This window comes from Bombina bombina, chromosome 1, assembly GCF_027579735.1.
Source record: "Bombina bombina isolate aBomBom1 chromosome 1, aBomBom1.pri, whole genome shotgun sequence".
NCBI lineage: Eukaryota > Metazoa > Chordata > Amphibia > Anura > Bombinatoridae > Bombina > Bombina bombina.
Window position 1 is genome coordinate 486,224,709 of NC_069499.1, and position 22,482 is coordinate 486,247,190.

At 38.2% G+C, this 22,482-nt stretch overlaps 1 protein-coding gene across 1 annotated transcript in view; it reads left to right on the forward strand.

Annotated features, from left to right (window-relative positions):
- CALCRL (calcitonin receptor like receptor) overlaps positions 1–22,482 on the forward strand; it is a 137,632-nt gene that overhangs the window by 111,291 nt on the left and 3,859 nt on the right. Inside the window, exon 11 of the mRNA XM_053712849.1 lies at positions 15,599–15,640. Coding sequence (XP_053568824.1) covers positions 15,599–15,640 — 42 coding nt within the window. The remainder of the gene's footprint in view (positions 1–15,598; positions 15,641–22,482) is intronic.

Here is a 22,482-nt window from a genome sequence, read left to right on the forward strand (position 1 = left end):
CAAAGTTCCTTGCTACGGGTCCAGATCCAGGGATCCCAAGGCGGCTCTAGTGGATGCACTAGTAGCACCTTGGACTTTCAAACTAGCTTATGTGTTCCCGCCGTTCCCTCTCATCCCCAGGCTGGTAGCCAGGATCAATCAGGAGAGGGCGTCGGTGATCTTGATAGCTCCTGCGTGGCCACGCAGGACTTGGTATGCAGATCTGGTGAATATGTCATCGGCTCCACCTTGGAAGCTACCTTTGAGACGAGACCTTCTTGTTCAGGGTCCGTTCGAACATCCGAACCTGGTTTCACTCCAGCTGACTGCTTGGAGATTGAACGCTTGATCTTATCGAAGCGAGGGTTCTCAGATTCTGTTATCGATACTCTTGTTCAGGCCAGAAAGCCTGTAACTAGAAAGATTTACCACAAAATTTGGAAAAAATATATCTGTTGGTGTGAATCTAAAGGATTCCCTTGGGACAAGGTTAAGATTCCTAAGATTCTATCCTTCCTTCAAGAAGGATTGGAAAAAGGATTATCTGCAAGTTCCCTGAAGGGACAGATTTCTGCCTTGTCTGTGTTACTTCACAAAAAGCTGGCAGCTGTGCCAGATGTTCAAGCCTTTGTTCAGGCTCTGGTTAGAATTAAGCCTGTTTACAAACCTTTGACTCCTCCTTGGAGTCTCAATTTAGTTCTTTCAGTTCTTCAGGGGGTTCCGTTTGAACCCTTACATTCCGTTGATATTAAGTTATTATCTTGGAAAGTTTTGTTTTTAGTTGCAATTTCTTCTGCTAGAAGAGTTTCAGAATTATCTGCTCTGCAGTGTTCTCCTCCTTATCTGGTGTTCCATGCAGATAAGGTGGTTTTACGTACTAAACCTGGTTTTCTTCCAAAAGTTGTTTCTAACAAAAACATTAACCAGGAGATTATCGTACCTTCTCTGTGTCCGAAACCAGTTTCAAAGAAGGAACGTTTGTTGCACAATTTGGATGTTGTTCGCGCTCTAAAATTCTATTTAGATGCTACAAAGGATTTTAGACAAACATCTTCCTTGTTTGTTGTTTATTCTGGTAAAAGGAGAGGTCAAAAAGCAACTTCTACCTCTCTCTCTTTTTGGATTAAAAGCATCATCAGATTGGCTTACGAGACTGCCGGACGGCAGCCTCCCGAAAGAATCACAGCTCATTCCACTAGGGCTGTGGCTTCCACATGGGCCTTCAAGAACGAGGCTTCTGTTGATCAGATATGTAGGGCAGCGACTTGGTCTTCACTGCACACTTTTACCAAATTTTACAAGTTTGATACTTTTGCTTCTTCTGAGGCTATTTTTGGGAGAAAGGTTTTGCAAGTCGTGGTGCCTTCCATTTAGGTGACCTGATTTGCTCCCTCCCTTCATCCGTGTCCTAAAGCTTTGGTATTGGTTCCCACAAGTAAGGATGACGCCGTGGACCGGACACACCTATGTTGGAGAAAACAGAATTTATGTTTACCTGATAAATTACTTTCTCCAACGGTGTGTCCGGTCCACGGCCCGCCCTGGTTTTTTTAATCAGGTCTGATAATTTATTTTCTTTAACTACAGTCACCACGGTACCATATGGTTTCTCCTATGCAAATATTCCTCCTTAACGTCGGTCGAATGACTGGGGTAGGCGGAGCCTAGGAGGGATCATGTGACCAGCTTTGCTGGGCTCTTTGCCATTTCCTGTTGGGGAGGAGAATATCCCACAAGTAAGGATGACGCCGTGGACCGGACACACCGTTGGAGAAAGTAATTTATCAGGTAAACATAAATTCTGTTATTCCTCAGCTATACATTAAAGGGATAGAAAAGTCAAAAGTGAAATGTGCATGGGTGCATTTAAATTTTAAATAGAAGTTAGATCCTCTTCTAAAATTCAAAACGTAATTATTTCCCATGCCCTCCGTTTATGGGATAGAATACGTCCGCTGCCACAGATAGCCCCTCATCCCTCTCCCATTCATTCTCTCACAGGCCTGCTAGCGGCCCTCAGAGACTCGCATCCTCGTTTGTGGCAAGAACACGGAATAAAATGTGTTGCGGATCTGTTTCTTAACGGGCAATTCATCACGACTTTGCAGTTTTCCTATACCTATAACCCATTGCAGCTTTTGAAATTTGAGTTTTGGAGACTTAGGAGTCTGTTGAAGTCGTGGGGGTTACTAGGACAGCCCCTTCGGGAACTCACTATGTGGGGAAAAAAGATGGATTAATAATGTGAAGGTGCCTCGAGCTCTCTCGGTCTCTTATAGAGATCTATTGAACTCTCCTACCTTTTATAAATCAGCTTATATCTTGGCTTGGGAGAGTGCTCTTCATTTTCGTGTGGAGCAAGATGATTGGTCCAAAGCCGTGGCACTTACTAAACAGGCACTCCATTGTGTCACCTTGCTAGAACTATATATCAAAGTCTGCACACAGTGGCACCTCACTCCACTTAGGCTCTTTAAAATCTCTCACGTTAATTCTCCTCTGTGCTGGAGAGGCTGTGGATTGGTGGGATCGCCAGCCCACATATGGTGGGAATGCCCGATTTTGAAACCCTTCTGGAGTGAGATCTCGCATAGATGTATAAACTTAGTTCCCCTTCTGGAGAGTTCCCCACATACTGCTCTGCTACACCTAAATATAGTAACAGCTTCGACTCCAAAGACCCTTCTTAGTATATACATTCTTACCTCAGCCAAATTAGCAATAGCCAGACTCTGGAAGCAACAAGCCCCGCCCACGTGGGGTGACATAGTTAAAACTATGACCTATTTAGAGGTTATGGAAGGCCCGATTTTTACCCAACAAAACAAGATATTCTTACATTCAGAGATATGGGAAACATGGAAACAACTTGAGAGGTCTTTGTAACTGGTCAAGTCTTAGGGGGAAACCCGAAAACTAGAAACAGATAATTGAGCTTAACAATTCCTTCCCTCCCCTTTTTTTTTTTTCTCTCTCTCTCTTTTCCTCCTCTCCCCATCTTCCTCCTCTCCCCTCGTACCTACCCCGCTACCCCAATTTCTCCTAGGTTACTCTTACCAGCTATTAGGTATAACGTCCCACTTAGGGATTTTGTGCCTTAGTTCTCCTTATCGTATGCTGACAGAACGTTTTGTTTTCACGTGCTAGCTTTATAGCTATATTGTACTTTTTTTTTTTCTCTTTCATTATGTATTCTATTACGGTTATGTACAATCTAATTCTCTTTGTCCAACTAGGCCCAAAAGTGGCCTGTTAACTACCTGCTATGTTTAAAGTTTAACAGAAAGAGTTTAAAATGGAGGTTTAGTGAGTCTACAGAGTTTAAGACTTGAACACTTGAGCATATGTCTTTCCTGTTCTAATTATTTCTGTATTTGCTTGATGCCTATTTGAAGCTCTGTAATTTATTTCGCAAGAAATGTATTGTATATTCTCCCTGAACCTCAGTAAAAACTATTTAAAAAAAAAAAAAAAAAAAAAAATTTTTAAATAGAAGCATTTTTGCAATAAACGTCCATTAGCAAAAATTCCTAAGGTTATTACTGTTATTTCAGCAGCATATGCACATATGCTGTGTTTGCCCTGTGCACCAGCATACAAACAACACATCTTCTCAGAGAATCAGCAGTGGCTTGTATGACACAATACACATCCCTGGCAGCCCTTTTGTTGGCATCGTGTTTAAATCCTTATCCTCGTTTTTTATCTATAATCATCTATCTCCCTTATTTGTCTAAACTTTTCATATTAAAGTCAAAGTAAAGTCAAAATTAAACTTTTATGCTTTAGATAGGACATTCACTTTTAAACAACTTTCCAATTTATTTTTATCATCAAATGGGACAGTTCTTCACAGACAATGCTAGTTTTTGTGTGCCATTTCGATAGCATTGGGCTCACTCCCGTGGAGTTATTTATGAGTCAGCACCGATTGGCTAAAATGCATGTCTGGCAAAAGAACTGAGATAAGGGGTCAATCTACAGAGGTTAAAGGTATAGGAAAGTCACAATTAAACTTGCATGATTCAGATAGAGCATGTCATTTTAAGACACTTTTAAATTCACTTCTATTTTCAAATGTGCTTTTTTCTTTTGTATTCTTGTTAAAAAATTAATACGCACATATCATACACTAGTGGGAGATGCTGCTAATTGGTGCCTGCACACATTTGTCTCTTGTGATTGGCTAAATAGATATTTTCAGCTTCCTGTCAGTAGTGCAATGCTGTCCCTTCAGCAATGGATAACAAGAGAATGAAGAAAATGTTATAATAAAATTAAATTGGAAAGTATTTTAAAATTGTATGTTCTATCTGAATCATAAAAGAAAATGTGGGTGTTTACTGTCCCTTTAAGATAAAAGGTAATAACAAAGGTAAAAGATGTTTTAATATAACCGTATTGGTTATGCAAAATTGGGGAATGGATAATAAAGGGAATATCTATCTTTTTTAAACAATACAATTTTTCAAGTAGACTGCCCCTTTGAGGTCACAAAGTAATTTCTAGTAAGTTTTATTTTTTAGAGCATGCACAGTTTCAGTAATTGCACACAATACATAAGATGAGGCCTAATTAGTGTCTTAAGCACAAAGATAACCTTTTATGTCATATTATTTTAGGTCTACCATATTGACCTTTTAAAAACCAATGCCATATTAATTTCAGTGTTCTTTGCATTTGTTTTTACTATTATGGGTGATGTAAATCAAAGTCAAAGAGAATTCAGATTTCTTTCATGTAATTAGCAAGAGTCCATGAGCTAGTGATGTATGGGATATACAATCCTACCAGGAGGGGCAAAGTTTCCCAAACCTTAAAATGCCTATAAATACACCCCTCACCACACCCACAAATCAGTTTTACAAACTTTGCCTCCTATGGAGGTGGTGAAGTAAGTTTGTGCTAGATTCTACGTTGATATGCGCTCCGCAGCAAGTTGGAGCCCGGTTTTCCTCTCAGCGTGCAGTGAATGTCAGAGGGATGTGAGGAGAGTATTGCCTATTTGAATTCAATGATCTCCTTCTACGGGGTCTATTTCATAGGTTCTCTGTTATCGGTCGTAGAGATTCATCTCTTAACCTCCCTTTTCAGATCGACGATATACTCTTATTTATATACCATTACCTCTACTGATTCTCGTTTCAGTACTGGTTTGGCTTTCTACTACATGTAGATGAGTGTCCTGGGGTAAGTAAATCTTATTTTCTGTGACACTCTAAGCTATGGTTGGGCACTTTTTTATAAAGTTCTAAACATATGTGTTCAAACATTTATTTGCCTTGACTCAGGATGTTCAACATTCCTTATTTTCAGACAGTCAGTTTCATATTTGGGATAATGCATTTGATTCAATCATTTTTTCTTACCTTAAAATTTTTTTGACTTTTTCCCTGTGGGCTGTTAGGCTCGCGGGGGCTGAAAATGCTTCATTTTATTGCGTCATTCTTGGCGCGGACCTTTTTGGCGCAAAATTTTTTTCTGTTTCCGGCGTCATACGTGTCGCCGGAAGTTGCATCATTTTTTGACGTTCTTTTGCATCAAAAGTGTCGGCGTTCCGGATGTGGCGTAATTTTTGGCGCCAAAAAACATTTAGGCGCCAAATAATGTGGGCGTCTTATTTGGCGCTAAAAAAATATGGGCGTCACTTTTGTCTCCACATTATTTAAGTCTCATTATTTATTGCTTCTGGTTGCTAGAAGCTTGTTCACTGGCATTTTTTTCCCATTCCTGAAACTGTCATTTAAGGAATTTGATCAATTTTGCTTTATATGTTGTTTTTTCTATTACATATCGCAAGATGTTCCACGTTGCAACTGAGTCAGAAGATACTTCAGGAAAATCGCTGCCCGGTGCTGGAGCTACCAAAGCTAAGTGTATCACTTTTGGTATCTGTTCCTTCAGCTGTTGTTTGTATTAAATGTTATGACAAACTTGTTAATGCAGATAAAATTTCCTTTAGTACTGTTACATTACCTGTTGCTGTTCCGTCAACATCTAATACTCAGAGTGTTCCTGATAACATAAGAGATTTTGTTTCTAAATCCATTAAGAAGGCTATGTCTGTTATTTCTCCTTCTAGTATACATAAAAGTCTTTTAAAACTTCTCTTTTTTCAGATGAATTTTTAAATGAACATCATCATTCTGATACTGATAATGGTTCTTCTGGTTCAGAGGTTTCTGTCTCAGAGGTTGATGCTGATAAATCTTTGTATTTGTTCAAGATGGAATTTATTCGTTCTTTATTTAAAGAAGTATTAATTGCATTAGAAATAGAGGATTCTGGTCCTCTTGATACTAAAACTAAACGTTTAAATAAGGTTTTTAAATCTCCTGTAGTTATTCCAGAAGTGTTTCCTGTCCCTGATGCTATTTCTGAAGTAATTTCCAGGGAATGGAATAATTTGGGTAATTCATTTACTCCTTTTAAAACGTTTTAAGCAATTTTCTCCTGTGCCATCTGACAGATTAGAGTTTGGGACAAAATCCCTAAGGTTAAAGGGGCTGTCTCTACTCCTGCTATATTTTTAGCGGATGTTGCTGCAGCTTCAACTTTTTGGTTAGAAGCTTTAGCGCAACAAGTAACAGATCATAATTCTCATAGCATTATTATTCTATAACATGCTAATTATTTTATTTGTGATGCCATCTTTGATATCATTAGAATTGATGTCAGGTATATGTCTCTAACTATTTTAGCTAGAAGAGCTTTATGGCTTAAAACTTGGAATGCTGATATGTCTTCTAAGTCAACTTTGCTATCCCTTTCTTTCCAGGGTAATAAATTATTCGGTTCTCAGTTGGATTCTTTTATCTCAACTGTTACTGGAAGGAAGGGAACTTTTTTACCACAGGATAAAAAATCTGAGGTAAATTTAGGTCTAATAATTGTTTTCGTTCCTTTCATCACAACAAGGAACAAAAGCCTGATCCTTCATCCTCAGGAGCGGTATCAGTTTGGAAACCTTCTTCACTTTGGAATATATCCAAGCCTTATAGAAACCCAAAGCCAGCTCCTAAGTCCCCATGAAGGTGCGGCCCTCATTCCAGCTCAGCTGGTATGGGGCAGTTTACGTTCTTTTCAAAGAAATTTGGATCAATTCCGTTCACAATCTCTGGTTTCAGAACATTGTTTCAGAAGGGTACAGAATTGGCTTCAAGTTAAGGCCTCCTGCAAAGAGATTTTTTTCTTTCCCGTGTCCCAGTAAACCCAGCAAAGGCTCAAGCATTTCTGAAATATGTTTCAGATCTAGAGTTGGCTGGAGTAATTATGCCAGTTCCAGTTCTGGAACAGGGGCTGGGGTTTTATTCTATCTCTTCATTGTACCAAAGAAGGTCAATTCCTTCAGACCAGTTCCGGATCTATCAATATTGAATCGTTATGTAAGGATACCAACATTCAAAATGGTAACTGTAAGGACTATCCTGCCTTTTGTTCAGCAAGGGCATTATATGTCTACAATAGATTTACAGGATGCATATCTGCATATTCCGATTCATCCAGATCACTTTTAGTTTCTGAGATTCTCTTTTTTAGACAAGTATTACCAATTTTGTGGCTCTACCGTTTGGCTTAGCATCAGCTCCAAGAATTTTTACAAAGGTTCTCGGTGCCCTTCTGTCTGTATTCAGAGAACAGGGTATTGGTATTTCCTTATTTGGACGATATCTTGGTACTTGCTCAGTCTTCACATTTAACAGAATCTCATACGAATCGACTTGTGTTGTTTCTTCAAGATCATGGTTGGAGGATCAATTTACCAAATAGTTCATTGATTCCTCAGACAAGGGTAACCTTTTTAGGTTTCCAGGTAGATTCAGTGTCTATGACTCTGTCTTTGTCAGACAAGAGAAGTCTAACATTGATATCAGCTTGTCAAAACCTTCAGTCACAATCATTCCCTTTGGTAGCCTTATGCATGGAAATTTTAGGTCTTATGTCTGCTGCATTGGACGCGATCTCCTTTGCTCATTTTCACATGCGACCTCTTCAGCTCTGTATGCTGAACCAATGGTGCAGGGATTACACAAAGATATCTCAATTAATATCTTTAAAAACCGATTGTACGACACTCTCTGACGTGGTGGACAGATCACCATCATTTAGTTCAGGGGGCTTCTTTTGTTCTTCCGACCTGGACTGTAATTTCAACAGATACAAGTCTTACAGGTTGGGGAGCTGTGTGGGGGTCTCTGACGGCACAAGGGGTTTGGGAATCTCAGGAGGTGAGATTACCGATCAATATTTTGGAACTCCGTGCAATTTTCAGAGCTCTTCAGTCTTGGCCTCTTCTGAAGAGAGAGTAGTTCATTTGTTTTCAGACAGACAATGTCACAACTGTGGCATACATCAATCATCAAGGAGGGACTCACAGTCCTCTGGCTATGAAAGAAGTATCTCTAATTCTGGTTTGGGCGGAATCCAGCTCCTGTCTAATCTCTGCGGTTCATTTCCCAGGTATAGACAATTGGGAAGCGGATTATCTCAGTCGTCAAACGTTGTATCCGGGCGAATGGTCTCTTCACCCAGAGGTATTTCTTCACATTGTTCAAATGTGGGAACTTCCAGAAATAGATCTGATGGTTTCTCATCTAAACAAGAAACTTCCCAGGTATCTGTTCAGATCCCGGGATCCTCAGGCGGAGGCAGTGAATGCATTATCACTTCCTTGGAAGTATCATCCTGCCTATATCTCTCCGCCTCTAGTTCTTCTTCCAAGAGTAATCTCCAAGATTCTGAAGGAATGCTCGTTTGTTCTGCCGGTAGCTCCAGCATGGACAGATTCTTTTTCAGATGGCCTCTTGCTAACCATGGGCTCTTCCGTTAAGACCAGACCTTCTGTCGCAAGGTCCTTTTTTCCATCAGGATCTCAAATCTTTAAATTTAAGGGTATGGAGATTGAACGCTTGATTCTTAGTCAAAGAGGTTTCTCTGACTCTGTGATTAATACTATGTTACAGGCTCGTAAATCTGTATCTAGAGAGATATATTATAGAGTCTGGAAGACTTATATTTCTTAGTGTCTTTTCATCATTTTTCCTGGCATTCTTTTAGAATTCCGAGAATTTTTTACAGTTTCTTCAGGATGGTTTAGATAAAGTTTTGTCCGCAAGTTCCTTGACAGGACAAATCTCTGCCCTTTCTGTTCTTTTTCACAGAAAGATTGCTAATCTTCCTGATATTCATTGTTTTGTACAAGACTTGGTTCGTATAAAACCTGTCATTCAGTCAATTTCTCCTCCTTGGAGTTTGAATTTGGTTCTGGGGGCTCTTCTAGCTCCTCCTTTTGAACCCATGCATTCATTTGGACATTAAACTTCTTTCTTGGAAAGTTTTGTTTCTTTTGGCCATCTCTTCTGCCAGAAGAGTCTCTGAATTATCTGCTCTTTCTTGTGAGTCTCCTTTTCTGATTTTTCATCAGGATAAGGCGGTGTTGCGAACTTCTTTTGAATTTTTTCCTAAGGTTGTGTATTCTAACAACATTAGTAGAGAAATTGTGGTTCCTTCATTATGTCCTAATCCTAAGAATTCTAAGGAGAAATCATTGCATTCTTTGGATGTTGTTAGAGCTTTGTAATATTATGTTGAAGCTATTAAGTCTTTCCGAAAGACTTCTAGTCTATTTTTCATCTTTTCTGGTTCTAGAAAAAGCCAGAAAGCTTCTGCCATTTCTTTGGCATCTTGGTTGAAATCTTTAATTCATCATGCCTATGTTGAGTCGGGTAAAACTCCGCCTCAAAGGATTACAGCTCATTCTACTAGGTCAGTTTCTACTTCCTGGGCGTTTAGGAATGAAGCTTCGGTTGATCAGATTTGCAAAGCAGCAACTTGGTCCTCTTTGCATACTTTTACTAAATTCTACCATTTTGATGTGTTTTCTTCTTCTGAAGCAGTTTTTGGTAGAAAAGTACTTCAGGCAGCGGTTTCAGTTTGAATCTTCTGCTTATGTTTTCATTAAACTTTATTTTGGGTGTGGATTATTTTCAGCAGGAATTGGCTGTCTTTATTTTATCCCTCCCTCTCTAGTGACTCTTGCGTGGAAAAATCCACATCTTGGGTAGTCATTATCCCATACGTCACTAGCTCATGGACTCTTGCTAATTACATGAAAGAAAACATAATTTATGTAAGAACTTACCTGATAAATTCATTTCTTTCATATTAGCAAGAGTCCATGAGGCCCACCCTTTTTGTGGTGGTTATGATTTTTTTGTATAAAGCACAATTATTCCAATTCCTTATTTTATATGCTTTCGCACTTTTTTCTTATCACCCCACTTCTTGGCTATTCATTAAACTGATTTGTGGGTGTGGTGAGGGGTGTATTTATAGGCATTTTAAGGTTTGGGAAACTTTGCCCCTCCTGGTAGGAATGTATATCCCATACGTCACTAGCTCATGGACTCTTGCTAATATGAAAGAAATGAATTTATCAGGTAAGTTCTTACATAAATTATGTTATTATCAAAAGTGAATATATTTGGATTAAATGCTCACATTAGAGAATAGAATAAATTGGAAAGTTTATATACAGGGTCTTAAGGAGCCTAGTGATGTAATGGAACAACCTCACTTTTGTGCCACATTCTGAAGGGATTGCCAGGATCTCCTGCCCGCCCTGAGCCCCGGGAACACGCCTCGCAACTGAAGCAATGAGTCCGGGGGTCAGTCACTAAATAACAACTATTACTATTCAGCTGCCGATTTGTTTCATTCCGAGAGTGAGCGCTGAACAAGCTCTTTGAGTCCCACTGGGAAAAAGGCGCTATATAAATACTAGTTATTATTACCCAAGTAGTCATGCGATCACTGTGATAGCGAATCACATCAATCATAATGTTACTGTATTAATCACAGTAACATTAGAAGTGCAGCTCTGTCTCTCTCAATCACTTAGTGTTCCAGTGAGAGTTGTTGCTAAATTGTTTGGATAAATGTCTCAAACACACACATTTTTTTAATTAACCCCTTAATAACAGCCCTGCCACTGTGATCATTACAGTGATCTGTGGTGATCAGGGATGATTTTTTAATTTTTTTTTATATAGTTAATAATTTTAATAAACTAACAACTTAATTATACTTTATTTAGTATAAGGTTAAGGCTTTGGGGGTTTTAGGTTAACATTAACCCTTTGATCACAGACCCTTCACTGTGATAATTTCAGTCAGCATTGTGATCTGTAGTGATCAGAGCTGGAAATAGTTAAACAATACTTTTAATAATGCCTTAAATAGTTAATAATATTTTATTTAGTGTGAGGGGGTAAGGTTTTGGAGTTTTAGGTTAACATTAACCCCTTGATCACAGACCCTTCACTGTGATCATTACAGCAAGCATTGTGATCTGTGGTGAACAGGCTGAATTCCCCCCCTTTAAATAGTAAATAATACTTTTAATAATACCTTAAATACTTCATAATACTTTATTTAGTGTTTGGGTAAAGGTTCAGGGTTTTAAATTAACGTTAACCATTTGATCACAGAATCACACTGTTATTATTTGTGATCAGGCCTGACTTTTTAAAATAATTTTTTAAGTTTATTTGGCCTTTTTAAAATATATTAGGGGTAATTTGAGGGGTTGGATTAGTGTTAAGCCTGATTGGAACCCATCATAGGGTCGTTCTAAGGGTTTGGGTTTTGGGGGGGTTTGGATTAGAGTTACGGTTGAACCCGGTAAAGGTTTACTGAAAGGGAGAAAATCTTTAAAAAAGAAAGTTGTACATAATTACATTTAGGAAGATAAAAAATACTATAAAAAAGTTTTGCCAGTAAAAAATGGCAAATTTATATAATGCTGATAAGGCTTACAGAATACTTGCAGAGTCAAACAGTGAAACTGCTGCTGTGTCTGATGACTGCCTCTGACATTGATGACTTATCCAGCCTCTCTGATGCCTCCGTAGTCTCCCAAGAGCTTGCATCAGAGGAATCCGTGTGAGTACCTCCACATTTGGAAGTTTCTTATGTGCCCCTTTTTATAGTAAAATGAGCCAATTGATTAAATGAAACTTTCTCCCAGACAACTTCTTTGAAAATCTGGCAGAGCCAACAATCCTTTATGACCAACAATCTTAGAAACTAAGTCAGTATCCACCTATGTGAAACGTAAGCTTTGGCACAGCACTTACATGGCAGAGAAGGGAAGATTTTGGGTGCTGTTGCTTGTTATGGGCATTATAAAAAAAACTGCCATCAAAATGTATTGGAGCAAAAACCCCATTCTGACTACGCCCCTTTTCCGAGTAATCATGTCTAGGATCAGACACCAGATGCTTCTCCGTTTTTTACATTTTACTGACAATAGTGTGTGCCCCCCAAAAAGTGATCCAAATTATGACAGGCTTGTCAAAATATGCCCCTTTTTAACATATTTATCTAAAAGATTTTCTGAAATGTTCCCAAGCAACTAATTTCTATTGATTAGTCTCTAATGCAATGTAAGGGGAGACTGCTGTTTAAGCAAAAATGGCTCGCTATGGGGTGAAATTTTACAAAATATTGAGTTATTTGAAAATTTTGTTTTTATTTTGACGCTTGTGGCACAATCAGAAAAAACAGGAGAGGATTTCCCGAACAGTTGGTGCGGCCCAAGCAAAAGCGTGGAAACACATCTGCTTTGCGTCAGGGAGAACTTTTGGTGCTCAGATGTACGGACAAGAAAGACGTCCAGTTTTATCCACGATGCACACTGAACCAACAGAGCCAGTTACAGAAAGAGGAGGGCATGAGCCAATCAACAAACTAAAGTGTGTCCTTGATTACAATAAATATATGTGGGAGTCAACCTGGCTGACCAGTGTTTGAAGCCATACCTGGTGCATCGCAAAACCACCATTTGGTATAAAAAGTTGCCGTATACCTCACACAAAGGGCAGTCTTCAACGCCTATGTATTATACAAGCAGTCGGGAAAACTAGACTGCCGATCCTCTGCCCGCTTCTTTTGCTGTGCATATCAATGACGAATTCGGCTTCCTCCAATCGTTGTGCGGGCTGGACAGCTTGGAGGGCTCACAACGATTGGAGGAATCCGGTTTTGGCAAAGTATAGCATGAGAAGCGGACGGAGGATTGCCAGTCTGGTTTTCCTAAAGAAAAAGGTAATAAACAAAAACCCTTCAATGTAAAGTTTAAGAATGAAATTGCCCCTGTTTTTAATAGTAATTTTAAAAACCGGGCACTTTCTCATTAAACTTTACATTCACTTTAAGGAGGGATCTCCAGACTCTTAATCGCCTAAACTCTTTTACCTACAAACCTTTAATACTATTGGACCTATCCAAGCTCTATATTACTTGGGACAGTCAACTCCAAAAAATGTTATTGTTTAAAAAGATAATCCCTTTATTAACCATTCCCCAGTTTTGTACAGCCAACATGGTTATATTTATATTCTTTTTACCTCTGTGATTACATTGTATCTAAGCCTCTTCTGACAGCCCCCTGATCACATGACTTTTTTTTATTTGTTATCTAATTGGCTTGCATTTTAGCCAATCAATGCTGTGTTGTGCACAACTTCATGGCTTGAGCACAATGTTATCTTTACGGTCCATATGAACTAGCAGTCTCCTATTGTGAAAAGCTAATAAAAAAGCATGTGCTAAGATGCTGTCTGTAATGGCTTAGAAACAGGTAGAAATTTTACTTTATAAATGTTATAAAGTATATATAATAATGATGCTTGTGCAAAGCTGGGGAATTGGTAGTAAAGGTATTATCTATTTTTTTTAAAAACAATAACAATTTGGGTGTTGACTGTCCCTTTAATGCATTTGCTTTAAATCAGTTTGTAGCAATACCCCATAATATTTGTGAAGCAATTATACTGTTTTTTTCTTATTTGTTATATAGTTCATACTATTTCTTTACTACTTCAATATATTCAGTTGATACATTGCTTTATCCATCCCTCAGAACCTAAATATACGTGGGTTTGGACTTTAGATCTTCTCAATTGAATTGAACTAACCATTTTACATTATAAGGAAGAGGTGGACATCCTTTTGTTGTCCTTACTAACTGTTATCAAAATCGTAAAAACCTGCAAGAAGAATCTACTACTGAAGTCGGACTCTGGCAGGGAATACATCTGTGTTCTGTTGAATATTATTCCTGTCAAATAAATCTAATGGTTTATTCATTTTAGGCTACCTAAATTACAAGCAAATGGAAACCACCATGTGTGTATTAATTTTCTGTATTTACTTTTTACTCAGTCTTATTTTTTCATTGTTTTGTATAGTCTGACCCTTTTAAGTAGTTTAACACATAACATTCAGTAAATATTTGTATTGGGGAATCAAAACAAAGTTGCAGTACAAGTGTCCACCAGCAGAGAGCAGTAAAGATAAGGTAGGATATGGCAGCTAAACTGCCCATATGATTTGTTGGTAATCTTTAGCAGAAAGAACTAATATATTTTCACAATGACCAAGAGGTATCTAAGATCTTTGTTGTTTTTTTTTAAAGTATTACACAAGAATGTAACAAGCCATATCACTGACAATTTAGTTAGTCTTTGTGTCTGTGTTGTAAGCATTTGTTATAAGTCTTACATAGGTCAGTGCAATGTGTTGTGTTTTTATAAACCAAGCAGGTACATTTCTATAGGTCTGAGTCAAATATTAGAGTTTGGATCTGTTTTCATCATAGTAACCATATTTGTATTCAGTGAAGCAAAATAAACTTTAATTGAAGTTATTATTTTTATTCTTATACTTTATTTATGAAGCGCCAACATAATCCGCGGCGCTGTCCATGGGTACAATTAATTTAAATAAAACAATGATATAAAACTTGTAAGAGTCAGGACAACATTTACAAACACATACATCAGGAATTGAGGCCCCTATTCCCGTGGGAATTTACAATCTAGAAGGGTAGGAGGTTGAGAAACAGGAGGTGAGGACTGCAAGATTGAGAAAGATGTTAATACAGAGTTAGATGAGGGAAATGTTAAGTAAGTGAAATTAATTTATTTATTATTGAGTTGGGTGCTAGGCTTCTCTAAACAAAAACGTCTTCAGGGAGCATTTAAAGGAAAAAAGATTAGGGCAGCACTGACAGCACTAGGGAGAGAGTTCCAGAGGGTAGGTGCTGCACGACAGAAGTCCTGCAGTCTAGCATGAGAGGAGGTGATAGTTGCGGATGCAAGGAGCAGGTCATTGTTGGATCTTAGTGGGCAGGCTGGAGTATACTTGTTGATTAGAGAGGATAGGTAGAGGGGAGCGGTGTTGGTGAGAGCTTTGTATGTAAGGCTGAGAATTTTGAATTTAATTCTTCTGTGAATGGGGAGCCAATGAAGGGACTCGCAGAGAGGTGCAGCAGATACAGAGCGACGGGAAAGGTGGATTAGCCTGGCAGAGGCTTTTAGGATGGATTGAAGGGGGGAGAGGCGGAAGCCAGTAAGTAGGTTATTACAGTAGTCAAGTCATTAAGTTTAAAATAAATAATTTGAAACTTTTTACAGCCTTTTAAATATAGCCCAAATGCATTTATGTTTTTTAGTCCTAAATGAATCATGCGTTACATTCAAATATATTTTTATTGATTACAAAGTGTCGTAAAAAACTTTCTACTCTGTAACACATTATTTTTTTCTTCCTTCAGGGATTATTGGTTGCAACCATCTTTTGCTTTTTCAACGGAGAGGTAATATATTTAAATATTTTATAATAAATCATAATTAATACATTCTTGTTGGTTGTAAATCATCTTTATTAATGTTGCACAGTCATTAAAACAGCAAATACTGTACAGTTGTATTTGTGTCATACTATGTGCTGAGGCGCCATATTTCTTTCTCGAGTAGGTAACAATCTTCCACATCTCTTCAGGGAGTTGCTGTCCTGTCAGCGTGTTGGAGGTGCAGATATGTTTGCCTACAACTGGCATATAGAGGTTTAATGGTGGCATGACCCTGCTCTGAAGGCTAATGCTTGGGCATACACATAGTGGGTTCTAAGGAAATACATCACGTCGGAAGGCTAATTTTCGGGTCATGCATCTGTACCACAGAGATTGCTAATGTTTTGGCATAAAGTGTATGTGTATGAGATTTTATGCATATAGTACAGATGTTTGCACAAACAGCATCTGCTTTAGAGGATGATGTTTAGTTATACAGCTGGCATACAGAGGTTGGTAGGGAATTGCACATAGTCTATAGGGGATGATGTTTTTGGAAAGCTAAAGCTAGTCTAAAGGTTAATGTTTGGTCATGTAGTTGCACTCAGCACTGTTTATTGGTAGATAATCTTTGATTAAACAGTTGGTACTCATTGGCTGCTGAGGACAAGCATCTTGTCTGAAGACTGTTTAACCATGTAGTTGTTGTCAAACATCAGTTCTGGGGGCACGTATATGGTCTTACAGCTAACGAGTATAAATATGGTATACAGTGGTGCTGGGGACATGTTGTTGGTTTGAGGTCTACTGTCTGCACATACAGGTTTCATTAACACGGTTACTTAGAGCATCTAGTCTGAGGACTAATATGTGTTGGTGACATGTACATGGTGATGTTTGAACATACAACAAACATAACACAGGTTACCACAGGCATACATTTACATTAGAGGATGATGGTTGGGTATACAGCTCGCATACAGACATTGATAGGGAATTGCACCTGGTCTGGGGGATAATGTTTTGGTAAGTAGGTTACTTATATCGGTTGATGAAGACCGTTGGTCTGAGGGCGGATATTGAGCATGTAGCTGGCATAAAAGTAGACTTACATCTGGTGTTATGTTTCATCTGGATTAAGGTCTAGTTTTGGGCATACAACTGCCATTGGGGACACCTCATCTTTATGCATACAGGTGGCATTAAATGGCTAATTAAACATTTACCTGGTGTGGAGCCTAATATTTGGCCATACAACTTTTATAAAATGGTTGTGCATTCCCTTGAGAAGGGAGTATGAAGAAAAACAACAGCAGAAAAACCTCCATTTACCAATCTTCAAAAGTTTTTGGCTGCTTTTGTTAATGTTAAGATCATGACCCACATAAGGTTTGTTCTATATCACATTCCTTATTAATACGTTACAGCTTTAGTTCTCTTCCTTTTTGTTTGGAATTACGTAGCCTGAGCAGGAGCTGTGTGACAGCCTGAGCAGTTCCTTTTTTTGTACAGATGACCAAAGAAGAGTGTGAACCTCTAAGTACAGAGTTCTCATTACTGCAAGGGTCAAGATATCTGCTTAAAGGTTACATGGAGGCCTCCAACATGAAAGAGTAAAAAGTATTTACTCATAAATGTTCATAGACTTTTGTCTGTCTGTCAGAGAATACCATTTACTAGTTACACCCAGGACACTGTGTGCTTTGCAGGAGCAGGAGACATATGTGTCAGTAGTCTTCTAACATCTTATGCTGTTGAATTTTAGTGAAATATCTGAAGAGCAAGTATTTCACTTTGTTTCACTGCCAGGACTTTCAGTTAGTTACATGCACTACAGAGCACCACAGTTAAACTGCTAAGTATCACTCCCTTACCCCCAGTCATTCTCTTTGGCTTCGGTGTATGGAGGAGGTAAAGTTTAGGTGTCTGAAGAAAAAATTAGATTTTATCTACAAGCAAGTTTTGGGGTATAGCCGTATTCAACATCATTCCTTGCAGTCGGGTAGTGGTGGCTTTAAAGCAGTTAGGAACTTGTAAAGAGGTACTTACTGCATTTTCCTAACAGTTGCTGCCCTAGTTTAGAAAGCCAGAGTTGGCTACTCTGTTCTTTCTTTTTCAAAGGTCTCTGTGAAAAACTGTGTCTTCTCATACCTTGTAACTGTCTACATGCCGGACAGCGGGGCAGGTAAGTGCTTTTTCTACCAATTGGGGAGACCATGCACTTAACAAATTAAAAGACACTGCTTTTTTATTGAACCATAGATAATCATGTTGTATGGGTTACACTGTGGCATGAAGCTGGCACTGTAGCATGTGCAAGACTAACTAAGGGGAAAATGTTTTTATTAGGCTTTATTTTCTGACACACATTTACTTGATAAAACAATTCAAGTTTAAACTGAAAGTAAGGCTGAATTTTCTATTTCAACAGCTTATTCATTTCCCTTTTGCTTTAAAATAAAACGATGCAACATTTTAAACTGTCCAGTTTGAAAAAACATTTATTTCTGGTACTCAGTGTGATATTTCCAACAGTAATTACTCAAGCCGTAGACTCACCATATCTAGAAATAAATACATTTATCAGGTAAGCATAAATTTTGTTTTTAAAAAAAAATCTCTACTCTTATCACACTTGGGGCAGGGCTACACTGACAATTTCGTAGTACTAATTTTGCAAGAAAACTAGTTATTTGATGTTTTTACACAATCTTTTCCTTTTTATATTTACTTTGATTTAACATATTTGTTTTTACCTAAGGAGCACTGTTTAATATCCCTTTTTATATCCTCACATTTTCTAATATTTTCTCTTAAAGATTGATTGGCATTATTACAACAGGAAGCTCAGTATGAAAATAAAATAAGAGACATGAAATCTTGAATGATAAATCTTCTTTTACAGAGTATGGAGTTTCATTAAATAAGACATTGCTTACAAGAGAAGATGTTATACAAAAATAGACCTCTTTTAAATCCCTTACCATATGCAAATCTACTGCTAACATCATAATAATATCTTTAACCCCTTAATGACCGAGGACGTGCAGGGTACGTTCTCTAAAAAAAGACAGTTAACGCCTGAGGACGTACCCTGCATGTCCTCGGTCTGGAAAGCAGCTAGAAGTGATCCTGCTCGCTTCCAGTCGCTTTCCGGTTATTGCAGTGATGCCTCGAGGCATCCTGCAATAACCCTGCATGGCGACCCAATGCAGAGAGAGCCACTCTGTGGCCCTCTCTGCACCGGACATCGATGTCCAGTATCGTTGGTGGGTGGGAGGCGGGTGGGCGGCCATCGATGGGCTGTGTGATGTGGAGGGGGGCGGGACCGACGGACGGGCACACGTGCACAGGGGGCGGCGGGCGTGCACGGGGCGGGAGCGGGTGGGAACCGATACACTACAGAAAAATGTAATGTTAATAAGTGGGAGAAAAGGGGGGATTTTCTATTTAAAAACAATCTAAGGGATCTGGGAGGAGGGGGTAGCTACACTACAGAAAAGGGCAAAAAAAATCAAAAAAGCATAATTTTTTCTAAACTGGGTACTGGCAGACAGCTGCCAGTACCCAAGATGGCGCCCATTAAGGTAGAGGGGGAGGGTTAGAGAGCTGTTTGGTGGGGGATCAGTGAGGTTGGGGGCTAAGGGGGGGATCCTACACAGCAGCATATGTAAATATGCTATAAAAAAAACACAAAAAAGCCCAAATATACCTTTTATTTTGGTACTGGCAGACTTTCTGCCAGTACTTAAGATGGCGGGGACAATTGTGGGGTGGGGGAGGGAAGAGAGCTGTTTGGGGGGCATCAGGGGGTCTGATGTTTCAGGTGGGAAGCCGATCTCTACACTAAAGCTAAAATTAACCCTGCAAGCTACCTAATTAACCCCTTCACTGCTAGCCATAATACACCTGTGATGTGCAGCGGCATTTAGCGGCCTTCTAATTACCAAAAAGCAACGCCAAAGTCATTTATGTCTGCTATTTCTGAACAAAGGGGATCCCAGAGAAGCATTTACAACCATTTGTGCCATAATTCCACAAGCTGTTTGTAAATAATTTCAGTGAGAAACCTAAAGTTTGTGAAAAAGGGAACTATTTTTTTTATTTGATCGCATTTGGCGGTGAAATGGTGGCATGAAATATACCAAAATGGGCCTAGATCAATACTTTGGGTTGTCTACTACACTAAAGCTAAAATTAACCCTACATGCTCCCTAATTAACCCCTGCACTGCTGAGCATAATAAACCTGTGGTGCGCAGCGGCATTTAGCGGCCTTCTAATTGCCAAAAAGCAATGCCAAAGCATATATGTCTGCTATTTCTGAACAAAGGGGATCCCAGAGAAGCATTTACAACCATTTGTGCCATAATTGCACACGCTGTTTGTAAATTATTTCCGTGAGAAACCTGAAATTGTGAAAAATGTAACGTTTTTTTTTTTATTTGATCGCATTTGGCGGTGAAATGGTGGCATGAAATATACCAAAATGGGCCTAGATCAATACTTTGGGTTGTTTACTACAATGTACTAAAGCTAAAATTACCCCAAAAAGCTCCCTACATGCTCCCTAATTAACCCCTTCACTGCTGGGCATAATACACGTGTGGTGCGCAGTGGCATTTAGCGGCCTCCTAATTACCAAAAAGCAATGCCAAAGCCATATATGTCTGCTATTTCTGAACAAAGGGGATCCCAGAGAAGCATTTACAACCATTAATGCCATAATTGCACAAGCTGTTTGTGAGAAACCAAAAGTTTGTGAAAAAATTTGTGAAAAAGTGAACGATTTTTTGTATTTGATCGCATTTGGCGGTGAAATGGAAGCATGAAATATACCAAAATAGGCCTAGATCAATACTTTGGGATGTCTTCTAAAAAAAATATATACATGTCAAGGGATATTCAGGGATTCCTGAAAGATATCAGTGTTCCAATGTAACTATCGCTAATTTTGAAAAAAAGTGGTTTGGAAATAGCAAAGTGCTACTTGTATTTATGGCCCTATAACTTACAAAAAAAGAACATGTAAACATTGGGTATTTCTCAGGACAAAATTTAGAAACTATTTAGCATGGGTGTTTTTTGGTGGTTGTAGATGTGTAACAGATTTTGGCGGTCAAAGTTAGAAAAAGTGTGTGGTTTTTTTTTTCATTTTTTCCTCATATTTTTTTTTTATAGTAAATTATAAGATATGATGAAAATAATGGTATCTTTTGAAAGTCCATTTAATGGCGAGAAAAACGGTATATAATATGTGTGGGTACAGTAAATGAGTAAGAGGAAAATTACAGCTAAACACAAACACAGCAAAAATGTAAAAATAGCCTTGGTCCCAAACGGACAGAAAATGGAAAAGTGCTGTTGTCATTAAGGGGTAATCTGCTTTCTATTCTAACCTACTATCAGTATATATTCAATATATATTTAATATGTATATAATATTCCACAATATTACAACTGATTAATATTTTCAAACAGCAGTGCTAAAAAAAAGTTCATCTTTATATACATCCAGAATTCCTGACTCCTCCCATAAAGAACCAAACCTAATTGCCAATACGTTTTTCTTTTAATAAAGTTTTAAAACTTTTAAACGGTTGAAGAATTTGTACAATAACATTTCTAGGTTGATTCAAAATTTTCCCCGGTTTTGCAAAACAAACTTTTAATATTTAATTCTGAAGACATATTTATGTCTTGTTCAATAAACACCTGTTCATTACTGATGTCAAGAAATTTCTTTAAATGTGGCACTTTATTTTTCTTCCATTCCCCTAAGAATTATATTTCTTCCAATTAAAACACTATAATAACAAATTGAGTGATACCCAGGTCTTCCCCTGGATAAAGAATAATTACATTTAATAAATTACATTTTATGTTGATATTAATATTTGTTTTTTACTAATATGCAACCTTTGCCAACACTGCTTGTCTTGGTCATTCCAGGTTACAAAATCAAAAGCCATTTCAGCATCAACTGCAAGAATGCCAATATCATTCCCTATCCTATACATTTTCTTTTTAATAGATCAAAATAACAGTCAAAAATACCTTTCTTGAAGTGAAAGTCAATTCTTGCACGCTAAGATTGACCGCTGAAACAAATAAAGGAGACTTTCAGGAGACTAACAGACTTCATGCAGAAAGCTCCTTTATTTGTTTGAAGTGTTAGCCGTTCTGAGCTGCTAAGCAAATCTTAGCAAATAGCGTAAGGGAAATCCAGCATCACAGGGAGACAAGCCGGATTTACTAAGAGGTGAAAACATCACCTCTCAAGCAAAACAGCGTTATACTTCATGAATAAAAGTCACAATTATTTGTTTCAATAGTCAATTCTAGCGTTTCACAAATGCTAGGATTGACTTTCACGTTAAGTTCAAGTAGGAAGTGCGTCCTTTAATAAATCCAGTTTGATCCTTATGAGTAATGTGTGATTAGTTAAAAACCTTTTGGCTAACATTGAAGTCAGAAGTTTTGTAATCTGAATTGAGAAGCGCAATGGGTCTATACGAAGCCATGAATTCTGGATCTTTCTTTGGTTTAGAAGGGAAAGTGCAAAATATGTTTATGGTTCATACATAAAAGGGATAGGAAATGGAAAGTCAAATTTAAACTTGCATGATTCAGCTAGAGCATAAAATTTGAAGACACTTTTCAAATGTGCTTTGTTCTCTTAGTTTCTCTTGTTGAAAAAGAATATGCACATATACTACACTAGTGGGAGCTGCTGCTAATTGGCGCCTGAATACATTTGTCTCTTGTGATTGGTTAGCTAGATGTGTTCAGCTAGCTGCCAGTAGTGCAATGCTGTTCCTTCCGCAAAAGATAACAAGATAATGAAGCAAATTTAATGATAGAAGT